General features: G+C 42.4%; 1 protein-coding gene across 1 annotated transcript in view; it reads left to right on the plus strand.

The window, feature by feature from the left end:
- LOC114250636 (uncharacterized) overlaps window positions 1–22,928 on the plus strand; it is a 113,969-nt gene that overhangs the window by 51,194 nt on the left and 39,847 nt on the right. The window contains exons 2-3 of the mRNA XM_028184597.2: window positions 17,328–18,220; window positions 20,069–20,178. Of these exons, the coding sequence (XP_028040398.2) occupies window positions 17,395–18,220; window positions 20,069–20,178 (936 nt within the window). The 5' untranslated portion in view covers window positions 17,328–17,394. The remainder of the gene's footprint in view (window positions 1–17,327; window positions 18,221–20,068; window positions 20,179–22,928) is intronic.

A 22,928-nucleotide genomic window follows, 5' to 3' on the forward strand; every position in this document is an offset into this window, starting at 1 on the left:
GTAACAACTATTTTCATTAGGATTGTATGAAAAGCACTGATGAACTTTATTCTTGAGGAACGCGGACTTTCTCGATTCTTTGTAATTCTAACGTGACTTCAAGTTTTTGCTTCTAAACGTCTGTTGAAGGTCTTAATGATTCTAAAATTGTTGAGTCGATTTAAGTTGAAGTCTTTGAAGATTATTTACACTTTTTTCTACCAGGCTGGCATAAAAGTCTGGTTCTAAGTGGTGTTAAAGATGCAACCGTAGGAAATTCATCACCTTATTCCAGTGTTGAAAGAAGTTAGGAATTTCAGTTTCAAAATAGTTAAGAAAGCTTACGAAGTTTGATTGACACTTTGGCTCCATGGTTCAAGAGTACGTCACATTTTTCAGGTAAAGAAAACATTATGGTCCTTGAGCTTCTTTTCTCATAAATGAACTCCCAAAAATGTACTAGCATTGTTAAAAGAATGGTTAAAAGAAAAAAAAAAGAAAATTTATATGTATTTATGTTCACGTTCATTATCTTTGAAGAGCTAATATTACAGACCTGTTTCTAAAGTAGTAGTCAGTTAGTCAGTTGTCTATTGTAATTTTAATGAGGGCATGGGGTCGATTACCATGTAATGCAAGTATTTTAATGCTACTAAATGAAAACACGATAACAGTAAATATAATAACCCAGTCAAAAATCTAATAAAAAAAAAAATATATATACCCTGTATTTTTAGAAAATTATTAGATCAAAATTTAAAAACAAAATCTAAAATCTGAAATACGAACGATATTATATACTTCAAATAAATCGTACGATTTTCGGCGCAAAATTCATTTTATAATTCACAGAACAGCTGTTATTTATAATAGTAGAAATGATTTATATTAATGTTCACGTTTTAATTAGCGCACTCACCTTCACGCCGTGCGATCACGTAAATTGAATCGGGTGAATAAAGTTATGTAATTATGATATCAGGTATGCGCAGCGCCATCTTGAGACGAACGAAGAGCCTTTTGCTAATTAGCATCTATTTTGTTGACGTTAGCTTATTTAGTCTTATTAACTATGTTAAAATTATATAAATGTACTCCCAACGTATTCTTTATATTGAGCGATTGGATAGAGTTCAAAGAAAGTTTTTAAACATCTTCTATATCTTGTCGCCGGTTATCGTTCTCAAGGGCTCGACGAGTAAATTAACCCATAGACACAGTCCACTGAGTTTTTCGCTGGATCTTCTCAGTGGGTCGCGTTTCTGATCCGGTGATAGATTCTGCGAAGGACGGCTCTTGCTCGTGCTAGCAACGTCGTCAGGTTTGAGCCCCGTGTGCTCACCTACTTGTTAAGATTAAACTGAAATAGCCTCTCGGGCAGTTGACCGGGCTGGGCCGGGCAGTTTATTCTTTTTTATTCATTGAATAGGCACGGTTACGGAGCAGCGTTACGGCTCATCTGGTGTTAAGTGGTAATCGAAGCCCACAGACATCAACAGCGCAAACGTCGTCACCCATCTTGAGACATGAGTTCTAAGTTAGAACTGCTGCGCGACCCTTTAAACCGAAGCCGTGTACTGTTTCACGGCAGAAATAGGTAGGGTAAAGAAAATAACGTTAAATTACCACGGACGGATTATGTTGAATGATGTAGAAATAGCACTTCCTGGTAATGGCTGGAGATTGCTGGCGTCTTATACCAATTTGTATCAGCATATCAGCACACTTATAAAAGAAACATAACTTAAAATATATCAAATATAATGTAAGATGTCCTTTAGTTACATTTACATACTATAAGTTTTAATTCCGTATTTGTTCGAATTGTATTCTTACAATGAATCAAAACATACCGATTCTTTTCTGAGTGATAGTTAAAATGGATTTTGAGGCTCCAAAATATTTCTAAACATCACTGTAGTTCATGTTTTAGGCCAGTTCATTCGTATCCCGTTCAAACACTAACCGAGTTTGATTAAGCACAGATATTTACTCGGCAAGGCCTGGATTTGTGAGCTAGCCAAACTTAACATGTGGATTACAGCTGGTTTGAGGTAGCGTTTACCGTGGATCCATACTTACTTATGATGATATAAGTACTTACGGCTAATTCACATGTACAGAAAAACAAGACGACATCCGTAAGAGAAATATGATGTACGAATAAAACAAATAAATATTTGAAAATTATTTTTTAAATATTGTTTTAGGAAGCCTCCATCAATAATTCACACATTGAAAGGGAATAAATAATACTATTAAAAATTCCCAATAAAATGATTATTACAAAGCAAGCCGTCATAAATCTGTGTCATTTCCTGTACCTATTTACGTATTTTGGTTTCTGAAATAATATCGGTATAAGTCCACGAAGTTCGGTTCCTTCGGATTGTTTACGTTTAATTTTTCAAAATTCAATATTACATGATATGCATTAAATTTATGTAATACTAGCTGTACCCGTCCGCTTCGCTGGGCATTTAAAATTAACAATTATTTCTCATCCCCACAAAGATCCTCATCATTAACGCCCCCGCAACTGGTGTAGGGAGTCCAACACTCATATAAATATTTGCCTATCCATTAAGTACATGCATTTTCTACATGGATACCAAGTTTCAAGTCAATCGGATGCACGGTTCAGTAGTTATAGCGGAAAATCCGTAAAAACCACTATAGATTTATATATTAGTATAGATTAAACAGTTTAAGCTGTTTAATCTGCTGTTAAGCTGTTTAAACGACGGATGCTCTAATCTACGCTAAGAAACTAAAATGGAAGTGGGCTGGGCACGTAGCGAGGCTAAAGGATGAGAGATGGACCAACAGGGTAACAACGTGGAAGGGTCCAATCGGCAAACGCCGGAAACGCAGACCCCACATGAGATGGTCAGACGAGCTGATAAAAATAGCTGGTACCCGCTGGCCGCAAATAGCCCAAGATAAAGATACATGGTATTCTTTAGAGGAGACCTTCACCTTCATTTGAGGAGGGTTCATGTAAACAAACTTTTATATTTACACACTATAACTTTTTTTAAAAGCACTATCTACATTTATAATTTTCTAAACGAGGGGAGGGAGGGAAGAGGGATGAGAGAAGGAAGGAGAAAGGGGTAAACAAGTGTAAACAGCATCACTATTATTTTTTCTTCTTTCCTTTTTTTCTTTTTTCTTTTCTTCTTTATAATTCTTCTATCTTCTTCATACTTGAAACGTGTACGTAACCTATTATTTGCATGAAATAAAAGGCTTATTACTATTATTATTTATAGATTAAACATATTTTTTTCTTTTTATTCTTGAATACATTAATGTGTATGTAGGATAAATGGTATTAAGCTTTTTGGAACAAATTAGCTTACCGTTGTCCCCTACGCACCTGCGAAGACAGACGAATACTTCAAAATAGCGGCTTTATTTGTTTCTAATAATTCATATTTAGTGATTATTGATAACACGCTTCATAATATTAACACTTCGCGCATCCAGGTGAAACTAACAGTTTTCTTTCCTTTCAAATTAGGTATTCTTCACACAGTAGATAGTTAGGTTCGTACACAATTTATCAAATCAAATCAAATCAAAAAAAAATTATTCAACATAAATGAAAGTATATACTTGTTGAATGTCAAAAGAACTACCGCCAATTCACAAAAACTAGCCACCGTCCTGAGAAGAATTGGCAAGAAACTCAGCGGGCATGTCTTTTTTTTTTAAATCTTAGTTTTTTTTTTAATATTAGATTTTTTTTAATATTCATTTTTAACAATATTCATTTAGAAGTTGCAACCGAAATATTTGTATGAAACGACTGCGCAGTGATTCTGACAAATCTTCCAGTAAATGTTCCACATCTCCATTCAAGAGAATATCCAAGTGGACAGCTCTACTTTCCAATACATATTGTGTCAATCTGAATAACATTAGATCCCTTTTGTGCCGAAGACATTTTGAAATGGTAGCCTAGACAGCGGCCTCTGAATTACTTCACTTATTTGCGCATTTCGAATCGATTTGCGGAAATCAATTCAAGTCAATGTCTCAGTTTTAAAGAGTATTAAGTCTGTAATTCAGTGAATTTAAGTTAGGTTTTTTTTTATTCCCCTTGTGGACATGAGCATACGGCCCACCTAATGGTGAGTGGTTACCGTCGCCCATGGACTTCAGGAATGGCAGGGGCAGAGCCAAGCCGCTGCTTACCGTCAAGTATGATAAATAGTGGATTTTACTAATTACTAGCTAGTATTTCCAAAAATAACTAGTAGTTCATAAAAAAAAATTAATCACACTAACATTCTTAGTATCTAACTATCTTCTAATCTAATCTAACTATATTTTTCTTCTTACTTACATCTTTTCTTTCATAATAAAAAAAACAGTATCTTATAAGAATACAGTAATTTTTAGTATGAAGGACACAAAAAATAATAATTAAAAAACAAGCTGAAACATTGAAAAAATAGCGTTTCACTTACTTAAGCTAAATTCTCAAACTATGAAATAGCACTAAGATATCATTTAACTTGAAACAAAAATCGTATACGAGGGCGGCACTGAAAATTTCGGGAATTAACGAAGTGACACAACATTACTATTTAAAAATGTATTTATTGCTTTTCGAAGTATTCTCCGCGAAACATTCTCGCTCACGACTCGGTCGTGCGCGGACGTGCTTTCCGATCCGTGGCCCGCTTGCGAGCTGCGTCTCTGAACTCACAGCTGTGCTCGACAGTGTAGTGACCGTGAATACATCGTGCTTACAATTCGGTAGTGCGGACGTGCCGATCCGTTGGTCGCTTGCGATTTGCGTCTCGGAGTCCATTTTTGTGCGCTAAAGTTTTGTAACCGCGAACCCACCCTTTACCAACTGCCTTTTTCAAGGCAAAACCAATCGCTACGTTCAGGCTTCCTGTGGCACTCACAGGCTAGCGATTTCCTAACCCTTCCCAAAACAACAGTCTTTTTCAAGACTAGACCCCCGCTCGCGATTCTGCCTGCTGTAGCACTATACAGCCCGAGCGGGTTCCTTTCCTTTTCCCCGCCGATTGCCGTTTTCACGGCATAGGCATTCCCCCCCCCTGCTCCTTGCTGTCCTGCAGCACAGGGGGGTTACAAATCCTATCCGGGGCCTCGCCTTTCGGCGAGTTCAACAAAAGTCCCGGGGCCGCCCCCCCCGGGCAAGAAGACCGAAGATGAGCGAAGATTTTGTGTGCGACAGTGATAGTGCTAGGGACATTGTCGGGTTCCTCCGGGATAGGTACCCGTCAATTAGGGCCGAGTATCTCAGCTATAGGGCCTCTCGTGGCAATCCCTCCCCCCCCGCGTCCGTCGCCGCGTATTTCAACCGTGCCTCGGAGGCACGCCGCGCGCCCCCCGCCGCCGCGTTAAGTTCGAGCGCACGTTCCGACGATGCGGCTCACATAGCGCCTAGCGCTACCCCCACCCCCGCGCCCGCGTCTATTGCGTCAGCCTCACTGACTTCGTCCGTCGCGACGTCGATCGTCTCTAATAGCTCTGTCTCTAATAGTTCAGGCTCCGATACCGAATCGGAGATGGACTTTGAATCCGCGCCCAGCCCTCAGCCCGGAACCTCGGATGGGTTCCAAACGGTTACCCGCGGTAAAAAACGTACTCGCGTCGTGGAGTCCCGGGGCTCCACAACAAAACAAACGAAATCCGCGCCCGCCTCTCGACCGAAGGTAGTAGTTACACCGGAGTCGGACTCCGCGCGCCGCGTAACCCCACCGCCGCGTCCCAAGCCCGCGCCCGCTCCTAAAGTAGCTGCCCCGCCCCCGCTGATACTTCAAGAGAAGACAGCGTGGAATCGAGTATCCCAGGCCCTTCAGGCAAACAAAATTAATTACACCCATGCGCGTAACGTCGCGCATGGGATTCAGATAAAGGTCGCAACGCCGGGCGACCATAGGGCCCTCTCTTCATACCTCCGAAAGGAGAACATAGGTTTTCACACCTATGCTCTTCAGGAGGACCGCGAGCTCCGCGTAGTAATACGCGGAGTCCCCAAGGAGTTAGACATCGACTACGTTAAGGAGGATCTGATCGCTCAGTCACTCCCTATAGTTAGTGTGCATCGGATGCACAGTGGGCGGGGCAAGCAGCCCTATAATATGATTCTTGTCGCGTTGGAGCCAACCCCGGAGGCCAAAAAGAAAATTTCATGCCTCTCGAAAGTTTGCGGCTTATCCGGGGTCTCCATCGAAGCCCCCCATAAACGTGGCACTCCCGGGCAGTGCTACAGATGCCAGCTATATGGCCACTCGGCGCGTAATTGCCACGCGCGTCCCCGCTGCGTGAAGTGCCTCGGCGATCACGCTACGTTAGATTGCGTTAGAGATAGGGAAACCGCGACCGAACCCCCAAGTTGTGTCCTATGCCTTAAGCAAGGGCACCCCGCGAACTACCGTGGATGTCCTAGGGCTCCGCGCAAGCGTTCAATCCTCCCAGCTCCGCGAACCGTCGGCCCAAAGACTTCGGCACCCTCAGTGCCGAAACCTGCCTTCGTGCCGGCTGCAGTTCCCACGGTTTCAGCGTGGAAAAAGCCGCTGCCGTATACGAAGGCGGGAACGCAAACCGCACCCCCGCCCCCGCTCGCGACACGCCCCGCGCCCCAGGCCCTGCTCGCACCTCGCCCCGCGCCCGCGTTCCGCCCCCCGCAACCCTCTGCCGTCAACGACTTCGCGCTCGTGCGCGACTTCGTCACCGCTGTTAACTTCGACCGTCTGCGATCGTTCGCAGACGCGATACGTAGGTCGGTAACCCCCGAACAGAGACTCGCGGCCGCGTTCGATCACATGGACGTATACGAGTCCGTGTCCCGCACTTTATAAAAATCTTTACCGGTAATCAATGGCGCAAAAAGGTAGAGAAAAACCGTATTCCCTTACGTTAGCATTCTACAATGCTAACGGACTCGCGCGGCAACGCGATCAAATTTTCGAATTCCTCCGCGATAATCTTGTAGATATTCTACTAGTGCAGGAAACCTGTCTGAAGCCCTCGCGTCGCGACCCAAAAGTCGCGAATTACGTCATGGTTAGGAATGACAGACTCACCGCCTCCAAAGGCGGGACTGCCATTTACTATAGGCGGGCCCTGCACGTTGTCCCTCTCGATACTCCCTCGCTCTCACATATCGAGGCGTCAGTGTGCCGTATCTCGCTGACGGGACACCAGCCGATCGTCATCGCATCCGTTTACCTCCCCCCGGACAAGCCCCTTCTGAGCAGTGACATCGAGTCACTGTTCGGCATGGGAGACTCTGTCATCCTGGCAGGCGATTTAAATTGCCACCACACTAGGTGGAACTGCCATCGTACAAACGTTAACGGTAGGCGTCTCGACGCGTTTATAGACGACCTCACCTTTGAAATAGTCGGTCCCCCAACTCCAACATGTTATCCGTATAACATCGCGCTTCGTCCGAGCACTATAGACCTGGCATTGCTTAGGAACGTAACTCTGCGCTTGCGTTCCATCGAAGCAATGTCAGAGCTCGACTCAGACCACCGACCTGTCGTTATGCAGCTCGGTCGCCCTCACAACCCAGTCACTGTTACGAGGACCATGGTGGATTGGAATAAGCTGGGCACGTGCCTAGCCGACGCCGCTCCGCCAATCCTCCCTTGCGGCCCGGATTCGAATCCATCCCCCGAGGACACCGTCGAATCCATAAACATCATTACCGATCACATCTCTTCCGCGATCATTAGATCTTCAAAAGAAGTCGATGTGGAGGACAGCTTCCACCGCATCAGACTGTCCCCCGATCTTAGGAATCTCTTAAGAGTTAGGAACGCGGCAATCCGGGCCTACGATCGTCTTCCCACGCGTTCAAACCGGATTCGGATGCGTCGTCTACAACGCGAAGTCCACTCCCGCTTAAGCGACGCGCGTAACGATAATTGGCATAGTTATCTAGAACAACTCGCGCCCTCCCACCAAGCATACTGGCGACTAGCTAGGACTCTCAAATCCGAAACTACCGCTACTATGCCTCCCCTCATACGCCCTTCAGGCCAACCACCGGCATTCGATGACGATGACAAGGCTGAGCTGCTGGCCGATGCACTGCAAGAGCAGTGCACCACCAGCACTCAACACGCGGACCCCGAACACACCGAGTTAGTCGACAGGGAGGTCGAGCGCAGAGCTTCCCTGCCGCCCTCGGACGCGTTACCCCCTATTACCACTGACGAAGTTAGAGACGCGATCCACAACCTCCAACCTAGGAAGGCACCCGGCTCCGACGGCATCCACAACCGCGCGCTAAAATTTTTGCCAGTCCAACTGATAGCAATGTTGGCTACAATTTTAAATGCCGCTATGACGCACTGCATCTTTCCCGCGGCGTGGAAAGAAGCGGACGTTATCGGTATACATAAGCCGGGCAAACCGACAAACGAAACTTCTAGTTACCGTCCGATTAGTCTCCTCTCGACGATAGGAAAAATTTACGAACGGCTCCTTAGGAAACGCCTCTGGGATTTTGTTACCGCGAACAAAATTCTCATTGACGAACAGTTCGGATTCCGCTCTAAACACTCGTGCGTACAACAAGTGCACCGCCTCACGGAGCACATTCTGATAGGACTAAATAGGCGTAAACAAATCCCGACCGGCGCCCTCTTCTTCGACATCGCGAAGGCGTTCGACAAAGTCTGGCACAACGGTTTAATTTATAAACTGTACAACATGGGAGTGCCAGACAGACTCGTGCTCATCATACGAGACTTCTTGTCGAACCGTTCGTTTCGATATCGAGTAGAGGGAACTCGTTCTCGTCCCCGTCAACTGACCGCCGGAGTCCCGCAAGGCTCCGCGCTCTCCCCGTTATTATTTAGTTTGTATATCAATGATATACCCCGGTCTCCGGAGACCCATCTAGCGCTCTTCGCCGATGACACGGCTATCTACTACTCGTGTAGGAAGATGTCGCTGCTTCATCGGCGACTCCAGATCGCAGTAGCCACCATGGGACAGTGGTTCCGGAAGTGGCGAATAGACATCAACCCCACGAAAAGCGCAGCGGTGCTCTTCAAAAGGGGTCGCCCTCCGAACATCACTTCGAGCATCCCACTCCGTAGTAGGCGCGCAAACACCTCCGCCGTTAGTCCCATCACTCTCTTTGGCCAGCCCATTCCGTGGGTCTTGAAGGTCAAATATCTAGGCGTCACCCTCGACAGAGGGATGACATTCCGTCCCCATATAAAAACGGTACGCGACCGCGCCGCGTTTATTCTAGGACGACTCTATCCAATGCTTTGTAGTCGAAGCAAACTGTCCCTCCGCAATAAGGTAACTCTCTACAAAACTTGTATACGCCCCGTCATGACGTATGCAAGCGTAGTGTTCGCTCACGCAGCCCGCACCAACTTGAAATCCCTTCAGGTTATTCAATCATGATTCTGCAGGATAGCCGTCGGAGCGCCTTGGTTCCTTAGGAATGTGGATCTCCACGACGACCTGGAGCTCGACTCTTTTAGTAAGTATCTACAGTCGGCATCGCTGCGCCATTTTGAGAAGGCGGCACGACATGAGAACCCTCTCATCGTAGCCGCTGGAAATTACATACCCGACCCAGTAGACCGAATGGTAAACCGTCGACGTCGCCCAAAGCACGTCATTACGGATCCTCCTGATCCATTAACGGTGCTTTTAGGCACCACAAGCACCGGTCACCGTCCTCGTCGAACCCGTCGCTTGCGACGAAGGGCTCGACGAGCGAACTAACCCATAGACACAGCCCACTGAGTTTCTCGCCGGATCTTCTCAGTGGGTCGCGTTTCCGATCCGGTGGTAGATTCTGCGAAGCACTGCTCTTGCTAGGGTCAGTGTTAGCAACTCTCCGGTTGAGCCCCGCGAGCTCACCTACTAACGTTAGGGTGAAGCTGAAATAGCCTCTCAAGGCTATCAGCATAGGTAGGAAAAAAAAAAAAAAAAAAAAACTCCGCGAAATTTGACACATTTTTCCATACGATGGAACCAATCATTGAAGCAACCATTCCATTCGGAAGTTGGGGTCTCCAAAATGGCCGTTTTGTAGGCGTCCACAGCTTCTTCAGGTGATGAAAATCTCTGTCCACGCAATTTATTCTTTATTTTAGGGAAAGTATAGAAATCATTAGGGCTTAGGTCGGGGCTGTACGGCGGATGGTCTAATAATTCTATGTTTTCATGCTCTAAAAACTCTTTTGTTCTGTGCGCGGTGTGAGAACTCGCATTGTCGTGATGGAGGATGATGCGGCGGTTGCAGTTCTCTTTACGGAGTTCAGAAAGGACCTGTGGCAAACAAATGCTAGCATACCATTCTGCATTAACCGTTCTTTGTCCCTCAAGAGGAATAGTCGTAACATGGCCTGTTTTGGATACAAACGTGGCCACCATTTTTTTTTCAACACTCCGTGAACGAACAATTTTTGTTGGCTTTAACTCATTTTCGAACACCCAAACTCGTGACTGGTTTTTTGTTTCGGGCTCGCACGCGTATATCCAGGATTCGTCACCTGATATAATGTTGTATACAGCATTTGAGGATCCTGCGTAGAATCTTTCGAGAGTTCTGATGCACCAAGTAACGCGAGCCGCTTTTTGCTCTTCATAGAGCGAATGCGGTATCCATCGGGAAAACAACTTTTTTACACCTAATTGTTCATTGTATTTGACTCATGCCAATGTCTAAAGTTGCCTGAATTTCGCGGTATGTCACATGTCGATCTTCCTCAATCAGCTTACGCACAGCATCAACGTTTTCTTGGGTGACTGCAGTTTTTGGACGACCTTGACGGGGATCATCACTGAGCTTGACACGTCCACGTTGAAACTCAGCAAACCAGCGATAAATTGTGGCTTTGGATGGGGCTTCATCACCAAATGCAGAAATCATCCGGTCAACACACTGTTTTTGTGTTAAACCACTTCGAAAGTCATAATAAATCATCGCTCTTGAATTTCGAGAATCTTTTTTTAAATAAATAAATGGTATTCGATTTTTAAAACCAAAGAGTTTTCAATTAAAAAGATTTTAATATGACAGGAACAGTGGAAATATTCCATTCCCGATACTTTTAGTGCAGCCTAGTATATACTACGGATCATTTTAATAAACTAATAGGTACATTTTTTTTATTTGTAGCTAAATGGAAGTCAGCGTGACACTTAAATTATTACTGAAAGTCAATTCATATGATGTGATATTATACAATACCACCCAACGGTAGGTATAATTAGAAAAGTATTAAATGCCATTTATTTTTATTGGTTATGATCGATACCTCATTAAACATTCACCGGAGTTGAATAATTTATTATTATCTTTTAACGTTTCTACGGAAGCTTTTTGATGTAACACTTACAATTTATGTGCCATTTGAAGTAATTTCCGTGTTCCCTTCATCTTTGTGAATTTATTAGGCGATTTTTTATTTTCTCTAAGCAAATTTAATCACAAATTTTCATTTATATATTTGAATATTTATTTTTTATTAGCAGTAATTTTGGGCTTCGTGACCTTTGAGAATACTGGTGTATTCGTCATGTGACTATTTTTTTTTTGGAAGACAATCCTAAAGTATATACAAACTTACCTTACAACTAAACACCATTTTAAAGGTCTCCGCATTTAAATAACTAAGTCATTGATTCCGGAATAGCCGCCAGTAGTTGTTTCATTTTAATCTGAACACCACATCTGTGTTTATAAACGACTTCCACGTAGATTGAAGAATCAACAAAAACAGTTAAGTTTTTTTATATACCTTAGTGCTTTTCGATATTTTAGTAATTTAAAATTTTCTCCGATTTCGGAGGGTTTTATAACCAGAACTTCTTTTTACCAAATTACCTCGAAAAAGGACATCCGAGTGAGGATATAAGAGTAATAGCCTTACTTGCCCGCTTTGCTGGACATGTAAAATTAACATTATTATTTATTGTCATTATTATTAGGGAGTCCAACACTGATATAAATATTAGCCTATCCATTAAGTACATATATTTTCTACATAGATGCCACGTTTCAAGTCAATCGGATGCACGGTTCAGTAGTCATAACGTAACATCCGTAAAAACCACTGTAGATTTATATATTAGTATAGATTACACTTTTTCTTCTTTTTCTATAGCACTCTTTCCACTTCATGGAGATAAATTGTTAAAGAGATCTATTTGTCTTTGTTTATTTTCTTCGAAAAGCGTTTTCATGTTCGAGCGCAGAAAACTAATTAATTAATAGTAGCCGACGGCTCGTTGCAACAGCTCAGTCTTGTTTGAGTTTTGTTTATTTGAAATTTGAGCTGCTGTTGGACTTCAAATGCAACGGTTTTGAATAACGGTAACATTTCCGTAAAACATTCAACTCACCGGCACATGTACTTTTGACGTGATAACGTCTTATAATTCGATGGAGCTGGCTGCACGCACGAAAAAACATATTACCGCGCTCTGAGGCGTATTTTCTTATGACGTTGTCACGTTCAACTATCGTCAGTAAACCGACTTTACAGACAACCGATTTTTTTTAAATAATTAAATATTCTCTCATGTATCTAAGTATCTACGTCTATCTATCTCACATATCTATCTATAATATTTATCTTATTAGATAGATTAGACTGCTTATTAGATAGCTGCCTATTGGCGCGCGATCTATTTTTTTTCTTTTCAATTATGAATTTCTCTCATTTGTCTAAAATAATGAAAAAAATTTCATCGAACCTCCTCTCGAGGTCATAACTTTCTTAAATTTTCGAAGACTTCAAGCTATTTTTTGTTTTCTACCTATCGCCGTAGAAACCACAATCGCTTGCAAGAGGGCTACCTTTTGCTTAATTTGGAAGTCGAATTAAATTAGTCAAGTTATAACTTTGATTATAGCTTAATTAGGTACTTGACAGACATTTTGATTACCTGCGGGAAGTATTCGACTACAAAAGCTGATTAAATTTGTCTAAGGCGGTTCATTTGAAAAGCTTTTCCTTTTCTTGTTAAAAGTTTCGAATCTGTTACTGTAAGGCATATTGTAGACCGAAAGGAGAAGGTACCACAATCCTGGCTAATTAGCCGCGACGCAGTCATGCTAGTTGAAGTGTGGCACAGTCATTACACAAATGAGACTTAGACATCATGTTTCATGGTAGGTTGTGAAATTTACATTGTTGATGTCCATGGGCTCCGGTAACCACTTAATACCACAGCTTGAGATAAGATTGAGAATAAACGAAGATACACCAGGTATAATACTTTATTCGGTTTTCATGATTCGTATTCATTATTTAAAACTATTTCTATGTTACTTTACGAATGTCCTCCGTGACCATGAAAGCTATACAGTATTCGTCGTATCATCATCATCAGCCTGTATCTCTGCACTGCTGGATGTAGGCCTCTCCCATAGTCCGCCACAATGAACGATCTTCCCCTTCCGCCTTCAATCTTCTCCAGAAAATCGCCACAAGTCATCGGTCTACCGGGCAGGGGGACGCCCAACGCCCAACGCTGCGTCAATAATAATAAAATTATAATAAAAACGCAAGATCCAATCGTAAAAACAGCTAATTATGCCATCAGACGGACCGTGGCTCCATTAGTGTACGAACCTATTTGATTACTGGTCTCACTGCAGAACTAACTCTACTCGCCAACTGAAATTTGTAAGGAGCGCACTGCAGCCTAGAATTGATTGAAAAGGCCGTTGAATGAGCAAGCTTCGGTGACTTCTTCAAAATAATCAAATAGATTTACACGATACTTTCAATGATGCTGACGATTGACTTCTGCGGTGAAGGAATAACATCGTGTAATAAAAATCAAACCCGCAAAATTATAATTTGCGTAATTACTGGTGGTAGGACCTCTTGTGAGTCCGCGCTGGTGGGTAACACCACCCTGCCTATTTCTGCCGTGAAGCAGTAATGCCTTTCGGTTTGAAGGGTGGGGCAGCCGTTGTAACTATACTTGAGACCTTAGAACTTGTATCTCAAGGTGGGTAACGCATTTACGCTGTGGATGGGCTCCAGTAACCACTTAACACCAGGTGGGCAGTGAGATCATCCACCCCTCTAAGCATTAAAAAAAAAGCTAAGCAATGATTATATAATACTTTGTTATAGATTATATTTAAACTTCTAGCTGCCACGACCGAAAAGCATTTTTAAAGAAAAGGAAAAAAATATATACGGAAATACATCCGTACTTCTTTGGCACATTTCGCGGTCTATAAACGGATCGAGTGAGCGAAAAAAGCATTGAGAGCCCGCAATTTCCGGTGTGCTCCCCTCGGAGCCTCCGCCGGATGTTGCCGCCACCATTTTGACGCGTATCTCGAGTTCACCGTGTTTTTCCTTTATCCCGCCCCCATCTGTATTGGAAATTGAAAATTACGAGTCGCAAATTAACTTTACCAGATCATCACATGTGTTTAGATTCGTAAGGCGTTTTTTTTTCTTCATCTAAACACTTCACGACCTCTCCAATTTGGGATACGTTAAAATAAGCGTTGCAAAATATAAGGATTAGAATTACACAAGATGCAAATTGTTAATTGTTTGAGATTCATAAGACATATTCCTAATAAACATTTTTGAGCTTAAGTTTGCTGGTGAGATGCTCGTCTAATTAATGAGTACTAATGAGTAAAATCCGTCGGTGTTTCTACATTGAAGAAAAGTAATGAAAATACAAAGGCGTTACTATAGAAATGTATTAGAATATAAACAAGCAATTTGGAGCATTGTTTTCAGTATGTATATTTGTTTATTTGTTTGCTTGCTCAAATTTCCGGAACTATTGTTATGGATTTTCATGTAGTTTTCACAGACAGACAACATGTGTCTATCTGTGGATTCGGAGTAAGATTTAAACTTTTCTCTTTCAAAATCGGTTGCTGGAAAATAGGTTTCTGGAAATTTACATTTATACTGTAAGAAGTTTTAGAGCAAATAACAATATTATTAATAAGAAAATAACGCTGCCTGTCCAAACCGCTGTCTGTCTGAAACCAATTTTGATTAAATGTGCTAAGAAAATAGTCTGAGTCCTTGAGTAAGTGAGGCTACTTTTCATTTCAAGGCTACGCATTGGTCTCTGCTCACTACATCTATAGTCTGTATAGCCAAAGCCGCGGCCGGAAAGATTTTTTTTATAAATATGTACATCAACTAACAACCAATTCTTGAGTTTTTTTGTATAATACACTTGGCTAAACTTAGGGCTCTGTTTTAATAAGCTGATTTTAAAACCTTGTATATCTATAGATTAGTCTATCAGCGCACACGCCTCTTCCAGGCCTTGCCACTAAGACTGGTCCAGAGAATATCCGCGACCATATAGTATTGTTACGCGCTGGGGTTCGGGATAACTAAATGTTCCATAAAATTACAACTGAAAACTTAGAACATACTTAAAACATTTCACAAACACCTTAAAATTCTGAATTCACTTCTTCCGCTTCGCTTCAGGTGATCCGTTCGCTGTTTCGCTTCGAGTAGTTCTGATTACTGACATACTGCGTGCCATCTCTGCAACGCTTTTATAGCCGATACCACATTCCTGGAATTATCGAGAATATTCCACACAAGTCGAGTATCGTGTTTCCGCTATCTGACAATAGATGGTGTTATACTTCTCGAGCGTTCTAGATGCTACTAGATCCTTCAATATTCGTTCGGCTATTCGGCGATAGATGGCGTTACTCTTACTGGTGTAGCAGTATTTTTTGCTCAAGCTTTCCAATTCAATGTAGTCGATAAGCTCTTTCCGAAAATACACTTCGATTACGAATAAATACGATATTCAATATCAAATAATTACCTAACAAATTTTTCCCGTAAAATGTTCGTGACGAATCGAAAAAGCCACAGAGCCGCGAATTAGAATGAATAAAATGGGCCTGATACATTTTACAGGAACTCAGCCCGGTCGCCAATGAAATTCGATTTTGAGCCACGAATCAGCAAGAACAAAGCATTTTTTAAAGTTTGTTGCAAATGTAGATTCAGCTAGTTTAATTTAACACGTATTTATTGAAAATAGTGAACAGACTGCCTAATACGTACTCCTACTCCTCCTGGCATCGTGTTCTATAATGCTGAGGGTCGTGACTTTTAGGGAGCAATTTTTTTGGGACTATGTTCCTCCATTCCTTCCTGCCCTCTGCGCAGTGGATAGCGACATTGATGCCGGAGTCCAATGTCGTCTTAATCTGGTCGGACCAGCACATGGGACTACCTAGCTACTACTTTGCCGGTTATGACTGTAGTTTTGCTAGATCATCACCGTTCTACCTAGAAATACGTGCAGATTTAATAGAAATCAGATAAGCAAAGCAAATCAAAGATATCTCGAGAGTTTAAGATAAATTTGTCAGCTAATGATACTGCGATGGCGACGTCTGACTTTATCCTTCAGTTACGAGCCTCATTACTCAGACTGCGTGAGTTCGAAAACTTTTTTCTGATAACAGAGCTGTGGAAATGAGCAATTGATTCGTTCGTTCCGCTGTCGAACCATTTAAGATTTCAAAAACAAAATTAAATGATCTTTGACGCTTTGAAGCTTTTTATTTTTATTTTTTATTGCCTAGATGGAGGGACGAGCTCACAGCCCACCTGGTGTTAAGTAGTTACTGGAGCCCATAGACATCTATAACGTAAGTGCGCTATCCATCTTGAGATATAAGTTCTAAGTTCTAAGTATCAAGTATAGTTACAACGGCTGCCCCACCCTTCAAACCGAAACGCATTACTGCTTCACGGCAGAAATAAGCAGGGTGGTGGTACCCACCCGCGCGGACTCACAAGAGGTTCTATCACCAATAAACCTCGGAACCTTCGAACCTCCGTACAAGAAATCGACCAGCGTCTCATCGCTTTGTCCACGATCGCGTATTACGTTGATTATAGTCTTCGGTATGAGCTCCAATTTGTAACCAGAGTTTCTTTTCTTATCTTAAAAAAAAATCATTGAAAACAGTACAGCATAAAATTAATCTTCGTATCGAAAACATCAGAGTATCCGAAACTACGAAACAGAAGAATGTTGAATACTTTTTGAGATATGTGAGAAAATAGAAAATTTCGCTCAGAGAAATAGCAGTAAATTTTATATGCGCCTCGGGAGTTCACGGTTCACACTTACGTTGTCGCGAAAATATTATGTTTTGAACACATTCTTCTCTGTCTTTTCTATTTAATATTAATGTAAGAAAACTTTCACTATAAAACCGAAACTTAGAATGTTAAATATTTAAAACCTCCCAATAATTATAAAATATCAGAACAACTCACGATGGTAAACCCGGATTCAAATGACAAATCATTTTCTTTTAACAGGTAATGAAGAATTCAACGAGTCTCAATAAGGCAGTAAGATTGGATCAAATGCTATGAGCTTATAAATATGCTACATAGAACTTCGTCTTCAAGACGACGTAGGACGTCAAGAAGTGCCGCCACATCGCCGCAGACAAGATCACCAAGAAACTCAGCTCTACCCTCCAGACGTGCTTCACTAGCTACAGCAGAAACTGACGAGGAAATGGAACCAACTCCTCAAAGAAGTCCAAGAGCTAGTCTCGCACCAGACGCAATCATGGACTACCACAGAAGCCCGCGTCATTCTTTAACACCCGAAGTCAGATCAGCGCGGAATTCCATAACGCCTGACACTGCAATGCCGATGAGAAACAGTCTCGCGCCGTCCAGAAACAATTTAGGTGTCGATCTTAATTATGGCTCGAGGTTAAGTCTGAACCCTCAAGATTTCAATAGGAGCCCTAGAAATAGTATCACTCCTGACGTGTCAGCTAGAAGCCCGCGAAGAAGCTTGGTGCCTGAAGGTACATTATGGAACCAGCCTAGGAATTCGCTGGTGCCTGATGTGGGAAGAAGTCCAAGGCATTCCGTGGCCAGCATCCAGCTAGATCCAGCACGCGCTCAAAAGGATTTAGGTCCTAGTCCACGAACGAGCCCTCGTGGAAGTGTCGGTCCTGACTTAAATTTGAAAAAAGAAGAAATAAACAGAACTCACAGAGGATCCTTGATTCCGGACTCGCAGAGGAGTCCGAGAGGTAGTATTGCTCCCTCTGAAAGAAGTGCTAGAGGTAGTCTTGTGGCAATTGAAAATGAAGCTGCAAGAGTTAGTCCCAGAGGTAGTCTTACATTGACATTTCAAGAGCCTTTGGTATCGAAAGAAAGAAGACCTAGCGAAGACAGCCAGGCTCCAGGTAAGAAATATTTTCATTCGAAATAAAATGGATAACAAAGTATGTCAAAGATGAATCACAAGCTCAAGGTACAAGTCGTTAGGGCGTAAAGGATAAAGCGTCCGGTGTACATGTATCGAATGATGCGACTCTACCAGGGTTTACATTATGCAGTCACCAGTTTTCTAACGTACGTGTTAGACACTTATCGAGTATTTGTTTATTGATGACTTCCACGATGAAAGAATAATGTCGTGTAATAGTAAAGTAAGATTTGTTGTAAGCCCAAGCGTCCCGGTATATTCTATTTATTTCTGCTACAACACAGTCAGTCTTTTTTGATATACTTTACAATACAAATGCAAGTTCGACTTTATGTTATCATTATTATGGTGGATGGCGACACGCTGTGATGTCTATGGACTCAACCAACCACTTTGCACCGGCAGAGGACATGATCTCGTCTACCCGCATCCAAATAGAACATTCTATGAAATGATAGCAATTTCTGCTCTTGCAATTATAGTTTTCCTCCGCACACAGATGAATGCAATACGAGCGTAACTTCTGTTTAGATTGCATTAAATATTCACGGCGTGTCTCAGTGTTATCGTATTTAGAAACGTATATTTGATATTAATTTATGCACTATTCATAATATCATAAAACCTATTTGCTGTTTTAAGTTTTTAGAAGTTTGTTATATAAATTAATGCATATAAATAAAGTTGGAGCGTCTGTTTGTAATATTGAAATAACCGCTTTTTACTACATGCATATGAATGCGGTGTATGCGGTAATATATATACGGTACATACACCAAAATAACATATTTACAATTTTTGTCTGTCTGTCTGTCTGTCTGTCTGTTTGTTCCGGCTATTCTCTGGAACGGCTGGACCGATTTTGACGAAACTTTCACTAATATGTAGCTGATGATATAAGGAGTAACTTGGGCTACTTTTTTAAGACTAGCTTCGCCCTACGACGTCACCCGCGGTACGACAGTAACCGCGGGTAATATCGCGGGGCTCAGCTATCAATAATAAACTTTAATGTTTCTGAAGCGAAGCGAGGGCGGGTCGCAGTTATACATATAAAATGTACCTTTCTGTTGATATAACTCGGGCGCTTTAAGAGTTATATTCTTTGGTGGTATTATGAAAAAAATATTTCACTGAGATGTCAATAAGCATGCCGTGCGACATCACGAATAAACAGAATAGGTGACATATTATTTCGTTTTAAAAGTTTGAAGACTAAATATCAGACGAAAAAGCTTTCGAGAGCTTGTAATGTGTCACGTTTTGACAAGAGGTGTAAGTTTTAGTTATTTAGCAAAGACTGGTTTCTATTTTCAGTACGATGGTAGGTTATGTTGCAAGCACTAGTGCCTACTTCTATCCGCCGCTCTATATAGTTACAACAGCTGCCCCGCCCTTCAAACCGAAACGCATTACTGCTTCACGGCAGAAATAGGTAGGGTGGTGGTACCTACCCGCGCGGACTCACTAGAGGCTCCTACCACCAGAGGTGGGTCGTGAGCTTGTCCACTAACCTAAGGAATAAAAAAAAATTGCCTATGCTTCTATCTCATAATCGAAAATGATATTCACTTTGTAGTGGCTGTGCTAATTAATAACTTTATTGTATTATCTAATTAAAACCTCATAAAGTGTTAGTCTGATTTTTGACAGTAGTGATGTGGTGTATTTCGAAGTAGTCATTGATGTCATGAACTTTCCAAGCACTCACGAACGCACAATCCACTATCAATGTGACTTTTCGATAACAGAATACCATGAGAGGCCTAATGATGTAAAGCATTACTTATGTGGTTTTTGATACAAGTAACGGTATTGGATGCAGGTAAAGGAAGAAGCGTCTCTCCGTACAGAGCGTCATTCGGCGGACGACAGAGCGGCACTGGAGCTCTGTCAGATACTGGGTCTCGAAGGGCATCTAGCTCCGTCAGTCAGGTCAGTTGCTTATCTGAATAATGCCTTTGTAGGCAGATGAGTATCGTCTCATCTGATGGCGTGTAGTCGACGTGGCTTAGGGACATCAGCAATGCGAGGGCCATTCCGTTGACTACCTTAATATAAATTATAATTTGAGTAATTACTGGTGGTAGGACCTCTTGTGAGTCCGCACGGGTAGGGGCCACCACCCTGCCTATTTCTGCCGTGAAGCAGTAATGCGTTTCGGTTTGAAGGGCGGGGCAGCCGTTGTAACTATACTAAGACCTTAGAAGTCATATCTCAAGGTGTGTGGCAGCATTTATGTTGTAGATGTTTATGGGCTCCGGTAACCACTGAACACCAGGTGGGCCGTGAGCTCATTACTTCACGGCAGAAATAGGCAGGGTACCTATCCGTGCGGACTCACAAGACGTCCTACCACCAGTATGTATCAAGGTGGATGGCGATCATGAATTTGTGACTGACATCTATGGCATCCGATAGTTTCTTAAAAATAAGTGGATCATGAGTTCATCTGCTCACCTTCTTCTTTTTCTCCACCTTATCCCACTATGTGGGGTCGGCACAGCTAATTTTTCTCTTCCATTCTCTTCTATCAGCCGTCATCTCAACACTCACTCCTCTCTCTCTCATATCGTCATTCACACACTCCATCCATGTCTTCTTCGGTTGACCTCTTCCCCCTCTACCTTGCACTACCATTTCCATACATCTCCTAGTCACATGCATCTTCTCTCTACGCATCACATGTCCATACCACGCTAACCGTCTGCTCCTTAATTTGTTGTTTACCGGGGCCACTTTCAAACTTCCTCTGATATACTCATTCTTTATCTTATCCATTCTTGTCATTCCACACATCCATCTCAACATTCGCATCTCGGCCGCATGCACTCCTCTTTCATGCTTAACTTTCGTCGCCCAACACTCAGATCCATACAGCACGACAGGTCTAATGATCGTTTTGTAAATTTTACCCTTGAGCTGAAGGGGCATTCTACGATCGCATGCTGTTGCAGAGACCTGTCGCCATTTCATCCAACCAGCGTTTATTCGATTTGTGACGTCCCGGTCTATGTTGCCGTCGTTCTGGAGTATAGAGCCGAGGTACTTGAAGTCGGAGCAGACTGGCAGGGATACACCATCTAAGGCGATTGGCGTGAAGTCTGAAGAACCACCAAAATCACAAAACATGTGCTTGGTTTTTGTTCGACTGATCTTCAAACCCACGTTTTCCAACCTTTCTCTCCATTTTGCCAATCTCCTCTGTATCTCAGGCCCTTCCTCTCCAACGAGAACAATGTCGTCGGCGAACAGCATACACCAAGGCGCCTCTTCCTGTATGTCCGATGTTAGGGCATCCATTATTAGGATGAACAGGTAAGGGCTTAAAGCTGATCCCTGGTGTAAGCCTACCGCCACACTGAACTCGTCGCTATCGCCAGCTGCGGAGCGTACGTACGTACTAGCTCTACCGTACATAGCTCGAACAAGCCGTTGGTATTTCCCTGGCACTCCTTTCACTTTCATGCTCCACCACAAAACCTCACGGGGAACCCTATCATACGCTTTTTCTAAATCAACAAACACCATGTGCACATTTTTACTTGCACGGCGATATTTTTCGCACAATTGGCGCAGGCAAAAAATGGCGTCCGTTGTACTGCGTCCCGGCATGAACCCGAATTGGTTTTGTGATACCTCACTCTCATCTCTCATTCTTCTCGCTATCACTTTCTCCCAAGCTTTCATACTATGTGACATGAGCTTTATTCCTCTATAATTGTCGCATACCTGTATGTCACCTTTGCTCTTAAATACAGGCACGAGTGAACTTTTGCACCACTCGTCAGGCATGACCTCTTCTTGAAACAATTTATTGAAGAATAAAGTCAGCCACGTGCATCCATCCGCTTTCAGAAACTTCCACACTTCTATTGGAATACCATCTGGTCCAATAGATTTTCCATTCTTCATATCTTGTACAGCCTTTCGTACTTCTTGCATACTTATTTCCCTTACTACCCCAGTATTTATTGGAACATTTTGCAGTTCACCACTCCAGTCATTCTCTTCATTCATCAACCTTTCAAAATACCTCTTCCATCTATCTCTTATTTCCTCATCATTTGTTAACACTCTTCCAGCACTATCTTTCACGCACTTAATGTGGTTAAAATCTCTTCCATCCTTCTCTCTTGCTTTGGCTATCCTATAAATGTGTTTTTGTCCTTCAGGTCTTTCTAGTGACTCATACAAAGCATCCTGTGCCTTGGCCCTGGCAATAGCTACAGCCTTTTTTGCTGCCCTCTTGCTCTCTTTATATGCTGTTTTTAACTTCTCTTTCGTCACCAAATCTGGGAAATCTGTGTTCTGGAATTTCTTAAAGGTCTTTTTCTTTTCTTTAAGCGCTTTTTGAACGTCGTCGCTCCACCACCAAGTTTCTTTATCTTTAATTTTCTTTCCCGTTGACATTCCAAACACACTTTTTGCCATATTCCTTATGCACTCAGCCATTTCATTCCAACATTCATTCACCGTTCGTCCACTCAAATCTTTCATTTCTATCATTTTATCTACTACTTGTTTTCTAAATTTTTCACCACATTCTGTGTTCCCAATCATATGCCATTTTATTCTCGGGACCGGTTTGGAATTGCTTGTTTGTTTGCGTATGTAATGCTTAGAGTCCAATACTAATAAACGGTGTTGAGGAGCTAAGGATTCACCTGGGATAATTTTGCAGT

Source organism: Bombyx mandarina, chromosome 23, assembly GCF_030267445.1.
Source record: "Bombyx mandarina strain Sakado chromosome 23, ASM3026744v2".
Classification (NCBI taxonomy): Eukaryota; Metazoa; Arthropoda; class Insecta; order Lepidoptera; family Bombycidae; genus Bombyx; species Bombyx mandarina.